This window comes from Anabas testudineus, chromosome 17, assembly GCF_900324465.2.
Source record: "Anabas testudineus chromosome 17, fAnaTes1.2, whole genome shotgun sequence".
NCBI lineage: Eukaryota > Metazoa > Chordata > Actinopteri > Anabantiformes > Anabantidae > Anabas > Anabas testudineus.
In genome coordinates, this window is record NC_046626.1 from 9,771,607 (window position 1) to 9,788,887 (window position 17,281).

General features: G+C 41.8%; 1 protein-coding gene across 5 annotated transcripts; it reads right to left on the bottom strand.

Moving 5' to 3' along the window:
- Nucleotides 1-629: 629 nt before the first annotated feature.
- On the bottom strand, nt 630-16,008 carry LOC113171748 (transcriptional repressor p66 alpha-like). Of its 5 annotated transcripts, none has more exons than XM_026374363.1 (11): nt 15,866-16,008; nt 8,118-8,644; nt 6,782-6,911; nt 6,385-6,513; nt 6,203-6,280; nt 5,997-6,116; nt 5,531-5,728; nt 3,408-3,666; nt 2,723-3,102; nt 2,380-2,641; nt 630-1,883 (listed from the first exon to the last, which is right to left on the bottom strand). In XM_026374363.1, exons 2-11 carry the CDS (start codon nt 8,639-8,641, stop codon nt 1,747-1,749), a joined length of 2,217 nt encoding a protein of 738 aa, XP_026230148.1. In that variant the 5' UTR covers nt 8,642-8,644; nt 15,866-16,008; the 3' UTR covers nt 630-1,746. The 5 variants fall into 5 exon arrangements, with proteins under 5 accessions (XP_026230148.1, XP_026230149.1, XP_026230147.1 ...); XM_026374364.2 differs by lacking the exon at nt 15,866-16,008 and adding an exon at nt 15,574-15,719; XM_026374362.2 differs by lacking the exon at nt 15,866-16,008 and adding an exon at nt 14,639-14,877.
- Nucleotides 16,009-17,281: the final 1,273 nt, after the last annotated feature.

Consider the following 17,281-nt stretch of genomic DNA (forward strand, 5'->3'; position numbering starts at 1 on the left):
TTTGTCTTTTTTTTTATTTTTATGGAATGACACTTACTATTTTTTCCAAGTCTATATAACCAGTATAGTATCTCAAAATGACACCACATAATTGCATGAAGTATTTTACTCATTGTGCTCCATCTAGTGGATGTTTATACATAAATGTAGAAAGGACACAACTTCCTGTGAGATTGTCATTAGTTTTTTGGCAGTTATATGATATTTTGTATGTTTATCTTATTTCTTCTTTCTTGTTTTCATACCTTACAGTGTTAAATTATCAATGTATCATTTGACAACTGCCAGTGTGTTTCCAGCTTTTATGCTGCATACTGAGTAAAACTGACCAAACTTATAGCATTTCATTTCATTGTATCCTCTTTAAACTGGGACACACTTTAATTAAAGGAATAAAGGAGATTTATGCTCTCACTCATCTAACCACATCTCTGTGATATGACACATAAATGTAATACACTGTGTACAATCAATCAAGATGACTGAGTGAAGGCCAGAGAATCAATACAACGACCTGAGTCATCACAATAGGAGAAAGTTCGAGCACTGGAAATCTATCTAAACAGCTCAAAGTATTATTATATTATCCATACACACGTCACAATCATTCATACAAATGAAAAAAAGTATTTAAAATGTATATTTTTTTATTATTTCTTTAGGAGCTAGGAAAAAAGTAAAACCAAATAAAATTTAACATAGGTTTGTACAATGCAATTAAATCAAGGAAGCAGAGAAACTATGCAATATGGTGGAGGGTACAAGATAAAGTTGGTCTTGTGTATTCCAGGGCATTGGTAGCTGGGAGATGTTCCTGTTGCCAACTGATTCAGGGCTACGTATACGCCACATATTGCGTGAATATTGTGGATGAATAAATTGGAGGCAAGATCCCTGTCTTCAGTGTGGCAAACTCAGCTCCTCCGTTTGGGTTCACGCAGCTGTGATATAACACTCAAACATAATCTTACAATGTTGACATTAATATAAAATAAGTAAATTACAGATGGTAATTACAGATGAATTAAGTAACAACACCACGCTTCTTCAGCTAAGGTGCAAAACGAACGGAGGGGTTAAGGGTAGGCATGCTGTTAGGAGAAGAAAAACAAAGCTACAACAAACTCTTCATTTGTGGAAACCACAATAAACTGAGTGATTTTTAACATCAGTAAAAAAGAAACAAAAACAAAATAACTTACTGTAAATACAAAATAAATTCAAACCTTTAACTACAGGGGTGATTTACTGAAAATTTTACAACTCCATTATTTAGTTTTTGCTTATAATAATGGTGTATTTCTTTATGTGATCTCTTGGGTATGACTATTACCATTCAAGTGTCAAAAGGTTGGGTCAGTTTGACCCACATCATTGCAGAAAGGGCTCATAAGCCCTGAACAGAGCACTCTTTTTTTAGAAATCAAAGTACTCAATGCAGACAAAACCATTATTAAACTACAGCGTCTTGAGGACAGAAGTACCCGGGGAGAAGCCCTTCAAGTATGTCACGTTTTTTTCTTTGCCCCAATCAAATCAAAACTGTTTCTGCATAATTACCAAAGAACAGCGAACCTCAAAATAAACAATACAAACTAAGAAAAGTAAAACAACAATCATACAAAGGTAAGGAAGGAACGTTTCTTCACTTTGAGATTGTATTTGCTTAACAGTCCTCCAGGGGGTGCTGTTGACCTTATTGGAGCTTAGGAACAAAAACGAGTAATGATTATAAGAGTATTTTAATTATTTCCATGTATTTGCAGTCTGAGAGATCGACGAGCGAGAGGGGATCATGTCCAGCAGGTACTCCCTCTGACGAGCATCTACGGTGGCGGTCTTGTGACCGGTCAGGCTGGGGTTCACATAGGCCATAGTGACTCCTGAGAACATGTAACACAGCAGCAAAATAGGGTATGGAGGTAAGCAGCATGCTTATTTGTCAGCTTAATACTTTTTATTTGAATAAGAAAGAATAGGCAGTATGAGTTTGTGTAACACCAGAATATGTAGGCACCCATGTCCCAATGAATCACAGACAGACACAAAGGAAAACTGTAAGAACTGCTACTCTAAGGTAAGAGTAGGGACACCCAGGAAAAAATGAGAAGCAACCAAACTGAGGGACTACAGTAGGAAGATGGAGATTATTTGCAAAAAGAGGGTACTGGAGAGTGGGATTGCCTTGTCCGAAAACATTTCCTCCTTAACTGAATTTGATTTAATCTCTAATGAGTGTGATAACGCCAGATTGCAAGTTTTGGCCAAGAGAAAAATTTTGTACCTAGGAAGTTCAAGGATTGCTTTTGGACTAGACAGGAATTTGAGAGAGAGCAGATGTTAGGCACCAGAGTGGGGCTACTATTAATGTGAGTCTACCTGTGTTGCTGTTGCTCTGCTTCTTCCATACAGTGGATGAGGAACTACCTCCGCTGACATTCCTGCCGCCGCCGATTCCACTGCTGCTCACCTTTGAATTCTGGACAGAGCGGTGGGAAACATGGGCATGCTTACCTGGCCGGCTGACCAAAGCTGCTGCCGCCACTGCACTCTGCAGCTGGGGGGAGGAGGAGGAGAAGGAGTGGGGGACTCCCCTCACACCCACTGATGAGACACCGTGGGACAACTGGCCCTGGGAGCTCTGAGGAGACACAGAGGACGGCTCTTAGTTACAGTGGCTTTAACCAGATAACAGTTTCTCTGAAGAAAAACTGGCTCCAACCTGCTTGATGGAGTGATGGTGAATGATACCGGCCCCTTGACTGGACTGGTGGTGATGTTGGAGGGAGGACGCTCTGGCCTGAACTTGCTTCAGATGCTCTGCTTTCATTGATGAGGAGGTACTGTGGGAGATTGTTGAAGATGTCTGCTGAATGATTCTCTGCTCTATTTCCTGCTCCTGTTGCAGCGCTTTGACAAATGCTGCTTTCAGCCTATTGGTATGCTCAGCTTTCAAAGCCTTTTTCTGATTGGATGACATGCAGTCTTCACAGAGCACTTTAGTCTTGTCTTGCCTCCAGCGGCAGGTGAAGTCAGTGTTGCACTGACTGCAGATGAAGGGCTCTCTGATAAAGGGCTTGGACAGTGATGCGCCTGTCTTTCCTGCAGGGACATAACAAACCCAGAGCACTGATAAAAGTGGACAGAGGTGCTTATATGACATAAAATATGTAATTACACAGGATCAGGCACAGAAATTTAAATTCAAGATGAAAGTGGGAATGTCCCAACTATGAACTAAGTGAACACAATCACCGTCTACAATAATATTTTCATTGTTGTTAAACAACGAGTAAGCTGACATTCACTTTATACTTTTTAATACTTTATTGATCCCCATGAGGTAAGTGTTAGGAGGTCTTGCCTATCCTCTACAACAAGTCAGCAAAAACCATATTGAAACCCACCTCTGTGGATGGTATCCAGCAGGTTCTGTACCACCTCTTCCAGTCCCACCAGGTAGATGAACTCATTATTGGCTGCTGAAGGTAGGAAGTTAAATTCTGGGGCAGGAGGCTTCGGTGGGGGGATCTCCAGGAGGGTCTTCTCTAGTTGTTTGCGCAGGGCAAGTTTAGCTGCAGCTTGGCGGCTGGCTGGAGAGTCATTCACACTAACCACAGAGATGCTGCTTCCTGAGGAGGAGCCCTTCAAACTGGATGGTGAGACCTTTAGAGTTAGAAAAAAAAAGAAGACATGAGACAGGTATAAACATCTAGTCAAGGCAGTCATTCCCCATCAGCAGCCATCACCTCTCTGTTGGGAGAGAGACTTCCTCTAACATAACAGTTTTACCTTGCAACAAGACAGACTGCTCACTGTGAGTCTTATTTCATATTTATTACATTATGTATCACATTTATTCTTTACAGTATAACTGTCCTGTACATTTAACTCCTTAACATCCAAAGAGGAGTTTTCTGATTATTCACCAGCATGAACATACAACCTATCCTTTAATTGTACAGTTATTGCACAATTAATATATTTACCAAATATACAGCTTTATTGTGAAAAGCTAACTAGAGGTCAAACCTAAAGTCACTGGCATTAGCTAGCTAACAGTAGCTAGGCTAAGTCAGTCCACATAGACTAACATGAAGTTACCTTCACTTTCTGCCCGTCAGTTCTCCGAAAAAAGTCAGTTCTGGGTAATTGTGACATGTTTACTAAAAAACCAGACGGTAACTTAAAAAGTTAAATAATATACTGTTATATACTGTAGTTTAAAAAAGACGTTCAAAGGATGAGAAAACACGTCTTTCACTTAGCTGCTGTTAGCTAGCGCGAAGTTAGCTGGAGAAGATGGTGAGATTTCGTCTTTCAAACTGTTTCTTTGTTTCCCAAAAACCACAAAACCTTTATTTTTGTGCAGCTGCAGCTCCACGATATTTGCTTAACTTAAAGCTAAACTCTAATAAGTGTCTATAAGCCAGTTATTTATTTAATAATCGCGCACCTGAACAGTGGGACGCCTTGGTGCCCGCTGTTTTTGCCGTTTTATCTTCCAACACTGACACATAAGAAAGAAAGACTGACTTTGGCTTTTTCTGTTTTCCATTTCTTCAGATCAGATCACAGATCTATCACAGATCTATCGCAGATCTATCGCAGATCTATCAAACCTTAAACCGCTAAGTATTGGCTGTATCCTGCTGAATCAGCCCACTTTGCTGCGCTGACTCCTGCAGACAGAGTTAACACCTGTAGGAGCTTCCTGTTTACAGGCAGGTAGAAGTTTTAGTGTTTGAAACGACTTTAAATTATGCAGAGAGAGGACTTTGAATGTCAAACACCACTCATACTCCGTGTTGAAGTATTTGTAAGTATTTGTTACTTCTCAATCCTGCAGGGCCCATTATAACAAACTATAATTCTACCAAAGATACTCAAATTCATGATAAACACAGTATATACAAATAAACAAAAAGCTTTTCATAGTTCATTATTTTAAATGGATGTAATACTTTTGTATTCTTTTACCTTTCACAGACATAAATAGGATACAAAAAATGCTTCTCTTGTAATTTTGAATTGTGTTTGATTTGTCATTTCAAGAAATCAGCCTGATTACTTGCTAATTCTTAAATAAAATTTACTTATCCCTTGTTTAAAACAAACAATAAAAAAATCACAATAATCTGTGATTATGCAAATAAGGTTACAAAAGAAAAAATACTAGACACAACTTATCTTCTACTTAATGGACAAGTCGAGATTCTGTTATGAAGACACCCAGTCCTGTGTTATGTTCAGAGGTATTTCAGAGTGATACCTCTTAAATGATGTAGACAATCTCTGGCTACATGCAGTAGTGTTGTATTGAAGTCTGTCTCCCCATCAACTTGTTAATACCACACACTGATTACAACACGCTTCTTTTGTTTTGTTTGTTGTAATAATTGATAATAAACTCTTCACTCTGGAGTGGTTAGGGGAGTTATGTTGGATATTGCTTTCACGCTGGATGGTATATCAATATTTGAGCATGCTTTCTTATTTTTTAATTTGGAAGCACCTTTAAGATACTGACCAGTGTGTTAGCACTACTGCCAACTCTGATGAGGCTCGGCTGGATTAGCCCTCTCTGTCCCTGGGCTGAAGGGGCTGAGGTCCGGGGGCCCAACAGCAGAGGAGGAGGTCCTGAACCTGAGCCTCCAGAGACAGCCAGCTGCTGCTGCTGCTGTTGCTGACGAAGCGCCTGGATCTGCTGTGGAGATATGGAGATGGGCTAACCAGGACAATGAGAGGGGCGACACGGAGGGACAATACAGACAAAGTTGGGAGGACAAAGGTCGGACATCAAAAAGCACCAAAGCAAAGGGCGCACACAAAGAGAGAGAGGTGCAAAGACAGATCATAAGTCCTAAGGTTAAGTGTAATTATTTCCTTGCAGTTTGCCTCGGGGAGTGAAACACAGCACTGACAAAGACAATATTGAGTATAAAAATGTCATACTAATATCTTAGAGTGCTTATAATATTATTTCAGTCACTTACCTGTGCCCCTCTGACCAGAGGTGGCATGATGATCTGGGAACCATGTTTGGATGAGACCTGTTGCCCTCCTCTCACCAGTGGTGGAGGGATGACTGTGCCTGAACTCCTAGCTGTCAAAATCTGTCCAGAAATCCATTAAAAACAGTGTCAAGGTGAAGATTCATCGATATATTGAATGAATTCACGTGTGATATTAGAGCATTAACCTGCTGAGAGCCTTTATTGCTTGTAATTGTTCCTCGAATCAGAGGAGGGGGAGCAGAGGAGCTGGACAGACTAGATGGCTAGAAAATAAAAAACAAAAATCAGAGAAAGATTTTAAACAGCAAACGTGATGCTCAAAGTGATGTGTGACCCTGCGGAGATGAGGGTCATAACTCTTACTTACCTTCTGGAGAGTGTCCCTCTGTATCTGGCTCTGCCGGAGTTTCTTCAGCAGCACCAGCTTCGCCTCCTCCAGTCTCAGCTCCTCCTTCAGTTGCTTAATGATGCGCTCCCTCTCCGCTGGGCTGCTCTTCTACACTCGACAGATCATAACATCACTTATGTCGCTCACGTTGCAAAACACAAAAACACTTTCCAGAAACTGAAATGTTAAATCTCTCAGCCTCCCCTAACAGCCGTGCATGCTGTGGGACATTTTCAGTTGCGCTGAATTGGAGCATCAGTGAAGGCTCCAGTCTAACTGATATCATTAATGTTAGAAATAACACGTTCATACAAAGTCCCAAGTCAAACAATGTGTCCATGTATGTATGACTTCTATCTTTGTGTCTTTGTCTCACCATGAGAAGGTCTGTGTCCAGCTCTTTGAGGTGGCTCAGGCCGTTCACTGGTGGACTGGGAGAGTCATTATCCGACAAGATGATGACATCATCATCTTCAGGGGACGGAGGGCGCTTCTCCCTTTTTATACTGCAGAAGAAATGGTGACAGGATTATACCACTTATGCCGAAATGTTGCAATGTAAATTAATATAAAGGCCCTTTTTTTCTAATGGGGTGGTGATTAAATTCATTTAAAATTTACTTTAATGTTAGCTCTTCATCAAATGAAGATATTCACTGTGATTTGTGTGTTTGATACACATTTGTTCAAAATTCAGCCAAATATCAACATTCGTTAGTATCTCATATTAGTATAGTAGTTGTATAGCATTTTGTCTGTATTCATGAAGGCCTGATCCTCAAACACAGTTCTAATTAAGGCACAATGAAACAGCTGTTTGAGAGCACGTATTTCCTGTTCTTGAAACAGGATGTTGTGGCAGGGCACAGTAGGCATCTCAGGCAATTGGAGGTGACCTGTATAGAGCTAACTACGTCAAACAGCTAAGAAAATTAAATCAAATGGAAATGTGGATGAACCCTCACTTCTGTGTTCTGTTTATCGCCCTCCCAACACACAAGCGAGTAGTTTAGCTGCGGGCTATATGTGAGAGTAGATGACCTAGATTCTTTGACTAGTGGCACTCACAAACTGTAGAACATGAGTAATGTTCCCATAAAAAACAAGGATGACCTTGTGATTACACAGATTATGCACTTCTATGAAGCATAAGAAATCGTTAAAGTCAAAGCATGACGACGTGAGGCCCGTCTCTCCGAGCCGTCCTCCATGTGTGGGTGTGTATATGTTAGTCTCTCCTCAGGGCTTAGCGCCATCATCACTTCCTGTGGATTAATCACTACTCTTCCAAAGAAGTCACATGACCTCAAAGTCATCATCACGTGACACCCTCACCCCCCCCCCCCTCGTTCCTTCCACTGTGGAAACCATGGCAACAACCGGCTGGAACTGGTTTGTGACACACAGCTTCATTTTGTGTGAGGGGAGTTTTTAGGGTTCAGGTGGTGAGTGGGGGGAAAATGGAGGTAGACTAAAAGATGAACTTCAGCATCACCTCACATTTCCCACTGCTGCACAGTAAGTTTAAAGAACGTCAGCATCATAAAAGTAACTAATCATGTTTTATAGATTTAAACAGATAGCATGTCAGTGGGTTTTAGAGTTAAAACAAATGTAGACAATAACATTTCTTAACTTCTAGGCTGAAGGTTTTTCTACTACACGTGGCTGTCACGCCTGAAGGAGTTAGTCTACTATGAACTGTTTCTCACCCTCTGGAGGTGCTCATGTCCACGGGCTGCTCTCCTGTCTGAACTTCCACTTTAATGGTGGCCTTCACCTCGCCTGCAGCCAGCATGCCACTGGATGCCTTTTGCTCTGACACTCGGACCCGGCTCCGCGTGTCCATACCGGACTCTGTTCTTGTCCTGCTGGCTCTATCCTTTCGCTCAGGTCGATTGTCTGAGCTGGGTTCAACCGTCTGCTGCCTCTGGGTTCGCTCCTGATCATCCTTCACCGGCTGGGAGGCCAAGGGTAACACTAAAGGTAACGCCAACCGGTTCTCCTCTTGCTCCTTGTCGGGCTCTGATTCTGTGCTAGTCCGGCTCTGACTGTCCTGTGCCAGTACAGGGTTGGTTTTAGGATTAGTTTCTGTCTCTTCCGCAGGTTCAGACGGGTCCAATTTAGGCTTTTTGCTGTCATTTTCAGCATTGAAGGGTTCTATAGATTGGGGAGCAGCCTCCCTCTCTAGCGCCCTCTTCTGGCTGCGTGTCTGGCGGACAGCCTCCTCAGACATCCCCTGCGGATAAAGAAAGAAATAATTGAATTATCCAGCCTGTTACAGATAAACTGCGCAAATAACAAAGTTTAACAGACCATAATCCTCATAACATACAAGCGTCTAACGCAAACTATGACACATAGTACACTGTTAAATCGCAGTATGTGCAATAGTTGTCTGCTATGCTCCGCAATGCCTCAAGCTGTTGTTGTAAAAATTACAGTAGGTGAACATGCTCCAAACGTACTAATCAAGGAGAAATATCTGAAATCCTGTGATTGGTTAGAGGGGGGAGCCTCAATCTAAAAGCAAATATCTCTGCACTTCTGTCAGTGCTCAATGAGTCTGTGTCTCTGAAGGTTTCAGTCCACGTTAAGAATCGTTGAAGTCTTGAGGCATATTTCTAGGAGAAAACAAATCTAAAGAAGTTAAATATTGTAGCTTTAAGCATTTAACAGAGATGTTTTGACCTCGTTCCAACATGAGCTAGACAGATAATCTGTGAGGTCTATTCATTATGAAAAGAAATAAATAAATAAAAAACGTTTTTCTATTGTTATTGTCAAAGTTTAAAATAAGCTCTACTGCACTCTGTTTAAAAAGACTGTTTTAAACTATTTTTGTATCTGACAGACATTCACTATTGCCCAACTTTAAATGATCAGTCTTATTTAAAGTGTGGTTGTGAGCTAGCGACTATCATCATCACAACTAAGCAGCAGAAACTGACCTTGAATCAGCTTCAGTGGACGCAGCGCGAGTAAAATGGTCCCCAGACAAAACATGTACTGTCACATGATCAAGATGTTTACGCAAATGTAATTCAAAAACATCCAATTATCCAAATTTCAGTCTAAACCAAAAACCAAAGGAAGGAGAAACTGAGGAAGACACAGTGCTCGGTAAGTACTTAAGGTTCAGTGCAAATAAAACAATGAGACAATCAAATATCTGAGAATCACTTAATGACAGCAGCAACAATGTCAACAACAAACAAAAATATTACAGCGAGACAAAACAGCAGGAAGAACACTGTAATCAAATCAGAGTAAAAAGGGACTTAGGCAATATCTAAAATTAACTGAAGCATGATTTCTGTTAAAAGTATGATTTCCGTGCGTTCCCTGAATCTGGCACTAAGGAGCACCAGATCCAGTATGGTGTGATATCCCCCGTACAGCAAATTCAATCCCACCAGATGTTAACATGCCCAGAGAAGTGGATAAGGAGACATACAGCAGCTCTCGTTCTGTCAGATGAGCGTTACAGAGCTCACAGATGTACGCTGGTACAGGGTACATACAGACACGCATTATCCTTACAGTGGCTGCTCTAAATCCCTCAGTGTCAGCTGAGAAATTGAAGGAGACACAGGGAGACGACAGACTACGTATACCTTGGCTGCTTTGTATGCACTTTTTATCTCTCTGTATCACTCTATCTAGAATAATTTATGTATAATCGACATCAAATTCTTATCTAATAACAAAAGAAAAATATGCTATAATTTGACTGGCATTAAATTTACCCTTAGATACCACCAATGAGACAAAGCTACACAACCTAACTTTTCATGGACCATCTCTCATATATACGACAATAAAGTATGATTGCTTCTTTTGTTTAGTTATTAATAAACATGTCTGTGATGTTGTCAAATATTCAAAAAGACGGGACAAAGTGCTTCTTAGTAAAACGTTGTCACCTTTTCAACATCAACCCAATTTTTGGATCTTCCTGGAACTGAAGCTCTGATGCGCACTCACACATCGAGCAGCATCTGATCAGGTGTGTGGAGGTGAGACTGTAGGTGAGGCAAGATGTCAACTTTTCTGTTTAGTTCTATTTTTTTTCTCCCCAGCATTTTTGTCATACATTGTGCTGACATTTCATCTCCCCTCAAGGTGGTGAAATGCCTTGGGGTTGCAGTGCAGGTTTACACACATTTGCCTTATGCATCTGGTCTGACAAGACTTTGTAAAAATGAGTTATTTTCCAGCAGAACCCCCTCTCTACATGTACAGAAGAGAACAGGCAGTCCCACTGAGTGTGTTTACATGTGTGCTACTATCTCAAATGTAATTAGGTTGTTAAAGTATCTTTGTCATGTGTTGCACATGTAAACATGAAATACTGGTTTCCGAAACGTCTCTATGTAGGTACCCTTATAGAAATACTTGTCATAGCAACAAGTCCTTTAGCCCAGACCCACAAAAGGATGAAGGCTTATTTGCAGGTAGATATAATATATAGTATAGATAGTAACAGATAACAATATCAGAACATATTAAATTTAATGTAATATTAAAAAGAAAACTGATTTTAAGACTGACACTTTAAATTGATGAGTTCAGGACTGCACTGAACACTACTTTTTACAATAGTTTCAATATTTAAACATGTATAGAAAGGTAACTGCACATGTATTATTTATTTATTATTTGAGTACTTTTTTTACTGTAAATAAATGTTATAGCGCGATCTTACTATTTTGCCTCTATTAACAGTACCTGAATACTTCACTTGTACCTGATTTCACATATTCAGTGAAAACTTCATATGCAGAATAAGATCAGCACCAGAACGATATTCATAACAGTATTGTACTTTGCACATACATGCACTTGTTGAAATGACTGTGGTGAGTACTGAAAGGTAAACACACGCTGGCCCATATGGAATGGTACAGGAGATGACCTGTGCTCAAAGTTCACATAATTACAAACAGCAAACTCAAGAGAAATTCAGAAACGTGTACTCAGACGCTCGCTGTGTACTGGACGACCAGAAAAAAGAAACACCACAGCTATGTCCTGAATCATACTCGTGCATTATTGTAACAGAATCGAAGGCCAGTCCCACCAAGTCTGCTAAGGCCACATACTACAGGAAGCTATGATTTCTTTGGGGAAAAACAGAATACAATTAACCCTTGCAACCTGGGCTACTTCTCAGTGACAGTCACCATGCACACTCCTGCCCCCTCCCCTTCCTGTTTTCAGAACCATTATGAGGGTGAACATAAAGCACGCTCAGTGTATCCAAGATGCACCTCTACAGTATAGCACATACAGAGTTGTAACGCAGCACGCAGAGGAAGCTCTGATAATGCAGAGCTGAGGTTTTTTTTAATACTCTGACATCACTGAGACACACATGACATGACCCTTCCCAGGATTCAGTGGGACGCACAAAGCACTTTTCCTAAGAACCGGTTTAAACCGGTTGGCTTGTGTGTGTGTGTGTGAGACTGTCAGTACGTGTGTGTGTATTTGTGTGTGCGTGTGTGTGTGTGTGTGTGTGTGTATGACTGAGAGAGAAGCTGAAGCTAGTTTTAACCCTTCAGGTGCTGGAGCATACGCAGAGCTTCCACAGTGATGGCCATTATACAGTGTGTGTGTGTGTGTGTGTGTGCTGTGGAGAGGGTGGGGGTTAAGAAGCCATTATCAATTCTGGTGCATACAGCTGTGAACTGATGCTGGTGGAAGAAGTTAGAGTTAGGGAATGCCACCTCACACCCTCCAGCCTTAACATGGACACTGACCCTATGTTTGTAACGGGTAGGGGGAAGGGGGTCTGAATGGCCGACAGGTTTCACATTTCATCTCAATGTCAGTTTACGCACATTTCCTTCAACTTGACATCTCATACAAGGAGCACAGAAGCCTCTAAAGGCCTCTGAAACTGAAAGGAAAACTCAACTTCACACGTCTTACAAAACAAATTTGCACACACAAAGTTGATTTACAAGTTAACTGTCTGTTCACTCACGCACACTTCGGGATAAAGGGCTACTGTACATTCTCCGTTTCAATGTTATACTATTTTTTATGAGCAGGAATATCTGATTATGAACGTTTCATGGTATAAATATCAGATTTATCTCCATGACAATAACATCCTGATAAATATTCAAATAATATGGAAAACCTCAAACAGCATTCAAGTGGAGACTTGCAGAGACACTGTACAGTGACGTGTCCTTAAGTTTGTTGGGCTTCTTAATATATTTTCTCAGACCCAAAGTCCCAAGTATCAATATACATTAACAAATCCTTTTCTTAAGGGACAAAATTATCAACACCATCTTTGCCAACAAAACACATTATTTCCAACAATAGAGACAAGATTGTTAGTACTTAATTTCTAATACAACGCAAAAGTGAAACCTGATCTATTACTCTGCTTCATCATTGATCTCTTCTTTTAACGACTACACACACACACACACACACAGGTTGAACACATGAACTGCTTTCTAACTATGTATCTAATCACACCCATTCCTCCATTTACATTTACAGTGTAATTAAATCCCAATACCTGCTACCACATTATCAAACTGTACCATGCAGGTACCTGGGTGGCATTCACCATCGCACCAGCACATTCTTTCATCAGGCATCAGGTTGCAGCCACCATCAAGGCACCGCTCCTCTGAATCTACAGTTTATCTACACCTGTCTACTTTTCTGCTGTGTGTCTCCACAGCCTGCCACGAGGTGATTATTTATCAAGTCACTCATGGATCCTGTCATCCATCAGTCACTCAATCACTCTTGATCCAGGCTGGCAGACTCGCTCTCACCCATCATCAGTGTCTGCCCTTACAGTATCTTCACAGCATTTGACACTGAAAGGCTTTTACTCTGTGAACACATATTCCTACCAAGCACAAGGGTTTCAGAAAACCTAAGTTACCACGCAGTTGCAGTACCTTGCAAAACTGCTGCACCAGCAAAATATCTTTATCTGGCTGCATCGGTCTGAATAACAAATGTTAGGACTAATAGTCTCCAAGCACTAACTACACAACCTCTGATGAAGGATAATACACAGTTTGATCTAATTTGGTACAACTGCTTTGCGGCTGGTCACAGCCAAAGCTAACATTCATGGGCCACTGACTGATATAATAAATTCAACTCTTAAATAGTCAGTGCATTACAGCAGCTACCACCCTGTCTGCACAAAACAAGCAGGAAAAATGCTCCTTATATACAGTATTTGATGAGTTTATTGAGGCTTGACCAAACAGCTGGCCTGTGACCCCCCCCCCAGTCATGCGCAGCAGCTTAAAATGTGGCCAGCAGACGACCCTTTCCAGAACAGTGGCTGATTACACAACAGCTCTGGATCGGCCTTGTGTATGATCACTGTAACTGAGCTTTCTGGAAAACAACTAAGCTGGACCTTCTGACTCACTCAGTCTTATAATTTTAATACTATGAATACAGTCATTCTGGGGAGGGGAAGACAGCCAGTACACAAGCGTCTGCACTGTCATGACGAGGAGTCCAGTAATCCCAGAGTCAACGCATTGCATTCTCCTCTCTCTTTTATTCTGACCAGTGTTAAACAACCTTCTCACTAAAAGGCAACCTGCAAACTATTCACACTGACGGTTCATAAACAATGCAACCATGCAATGGACTGTTTAACATGGAAATAATAGTTTACAAAGCCTTTGTTAGTACAACTGAGTGTTCATTCCAGATGTCCACAAAGAAGCAATAAAGTCCCCTAAAAACAGACTCCCAGCATCTGTCCCCAGCTTATAAATGACTTTTAAGTTGTACTACTACTTACTGGTCAGGATGTTATATATCTTTTATAAAACAAGAGCTGCAATAGTTATCAGACTAAATCAACATCAAATGTGTGTGAAATAAAAATTGTTTATGTGGCTGCTGAACACTCGCATGCAAACCTGAATTGTAGGACTGACTGTTTTGACAGCTTCCTGTAGGTTTTACACTAAACTACTGACAATAATCACATGATTAATAACATAATGATACATTCTGTAACAGTAACCATTACAGTGACAAGTTACTGCAGTCCTTTCACTTCAATGTTGCTGTATTGACATTATGTAATAAGACCATAATGACTAAAACCAATATTTGATTAAAACTGCAGTAAAGTCTAAAAAAAACTATCATAAATAAAAGTGAACAGCAGCAGTCATGACACGAAGCGAAAAGGCTGCATGTGGTTTTGTCAACATACCATGAGCAACACCGGCTTCCGTCATGTTTAATGACTCGATAAAACGACACTGAGCTGGTTTAAATCCATGTGAGCAGAGCAGACGACGCACAAATGTGCAGAAACAAAACGAAAAACCGGGTTTAATGGTAGAAATCCTGAGTCTCCGCTTTGTCCTGAAGCGCTGCAAACTCGCACGGCTGTAAGCGTGTGTGTGTGTGTGTGTGTGTGTCTGGGAGGAAGAGACAGAGAGGGAGTGTGTGTGTCGGAGTGTGTGTGTGTGTGTGTTCAGCTTTAAGAGGAGGAAGACTACGGTTGTCACAGAGAGAAGTAGGAAGATTAGCTACCAGATAGCAGAACCAACACTGGTGCCACAGGGTTTTTACAGTGGGCAGCAGCGTCCACCATTAATGTTACACCACCCAGCACACCACCCAAACCAAAGGCAGCCCTTTAAATACTAAACCCAGCCCACACTACATGTGCATCGAGCCGGCTTTTTCTATTATTGACACCGCCTCAGCGGAGGTGAGCGTGTTGTTAGTTAGCGAGCTAACATTAGCTACATCGCACAAACAAAAACACGAAGCGGCTCCAGCTCGGATATAAGCACCTCATGTCTGCCCCCACCACCACCACCACCACCACCACCCGGTCAGGATACACACGGGCTCCGGGTCAAAGTCCAGTCCTCCAGCCGGGCAGCTGCTCATCAACATGACCCGCACAACCCAGAACCGAGCCCGAATCGCTGACCTGGCTGCGGGACAGCCGCCAGCCCGCAAAGGGGGCACAAACTTTCATCCTACCGCCCTGAAAGTGACGCCGTGCGGGGCTCACCGGGACGGTTTACCTGGGTGTCCCCCCCCTCCCGAGGAAAAAACCTCCGAGTCGGAACTCATAAATTTCACCGACCGGCCCACGGAGCGAGCTTTGCCGCTGGCGATAATCCTTACCTCGATCCACGACTTCTAGCGCACAAAATCAAGTGCCGGGATCACATTTACGAGCTGGCACAGTTCAAGAAACGGGAAATAAAGCAGATTTTGGCTGAGCGAGCCCCCCCCCTCTCCTCCCCAGTGCTCAACCTTTGGCTCTGCAGAGAAGTGTTACTTTTCAACAGCCCATCAGCTTCTTTATCGTCACAGATAGGTGGAGGAAAACCTGGCTCCTCTCGACGAGTCCGAATAAAAGGCTCCCCTCGATACACTTACTAAAAAAACTTCGGCTGCACCTCAGTCAACTTACTCGCTCGCTTTGTCGCCTGTTCTTCGCCGATGGTCGACCAAGGAATGTTTAATCTGCAGTTAACCTCGATAAATCGTTGCTTTTTTGAAATCCAGGGGATATCCTCTTTTTTCGGCCCTCCCCGCTGCCGCGTCTGTTGCCAAATAATGCGCCTCAACACACATGGAGCCGCTGCGTCCTCTTAGTGGGCATGCGCACCTCGGCATACCAGGGCGACCTGATCACATCATGTAACCACTGACCACCAAGGGCCAAACCAGGACGACCATGCCAAGGGCCCCAGCCCGTGTCTGAACCAGCATGAACACAGAGATCCCCCTAACACACACTCACACACTGATACACACACAGTAAAGACCTAAAAAAATGTAAGGCATCACATATTCTCACAAAAGGCTCAGGAGCATCACATTTGCCTCCCTCACATAAAACACAAGCCTAAACTGGCAACCTCAGACCTCAGGGTGGCTTGGTTGGCAGTAGTGCTGAGCACCATTATTAAATCATGTCAGATGAAACATGCAACATATAGAACAATATCTATTTTGGTAAACAGTGCAAAGACACCAGTTGCAAGAGCAGTGCAGAAGAGACATGCAGTACAAGACAGCCACAGAGAAAGGCTAGATAGGCAAAGTGGTCAGCCCAGTCATAAACACGGTCTAAGTGGCCCCAGAAGTCCCATGTTCACTACGTGTCCATTTGTTTATGTTAATTTTATCATTTGAAAGTTTGTACAGAAGTGCTACAATTAAAATGAACTATAAGTGAACGTTATGTATATGTTATAAAGGAATGTATTATTCTATGATATTATAACCCTGTCTTATGCCTAACTCTGGTTTTAAGACCTTAATTGGCCTGCTTTTGTTTACACTGTGCTCACATACAGTAGATTATATTTCTGAATAGTAATACTAATAGCTCCATTTAATCAAATTATGCCCAATTACAAAAGCACCTTAAAATATTGTGTGCACGGTACTGGTCAGAAACTCTAAGGTGATAGTATATGTAGGAGCTGGAGGAGTTGGAGTTCACAGAGGCCCAAAGAGAAACTGGAACTCAGAACAACAGAATATGTTAATCATGCCAAGATAGGAAACACTGAGAAACATTGCAGTAAACTGACTGGAGATAATTAGAGAGGGCTGCTGCATCCTCAGTTATCCTATATTGCACAAATGTCATGAACTCAAACAACACACAGAATTTGCACCTCTCTTCGCAGCAGGGATCAAGATGGTGGTTGCATGAATGGTCTGTCAGCTCGTGATTGAAATGTGGAGAGATACAAGTATTCAGCCATAAAGAAACAAAGAGAGCAAGCACTGCTATTCTCTAACAGGTGGGGGGATGGAGTGTTTGAGTGCTTTGTCAGCTTCACCCTGCCATTCTTTAAAGGACAAAAAGGCC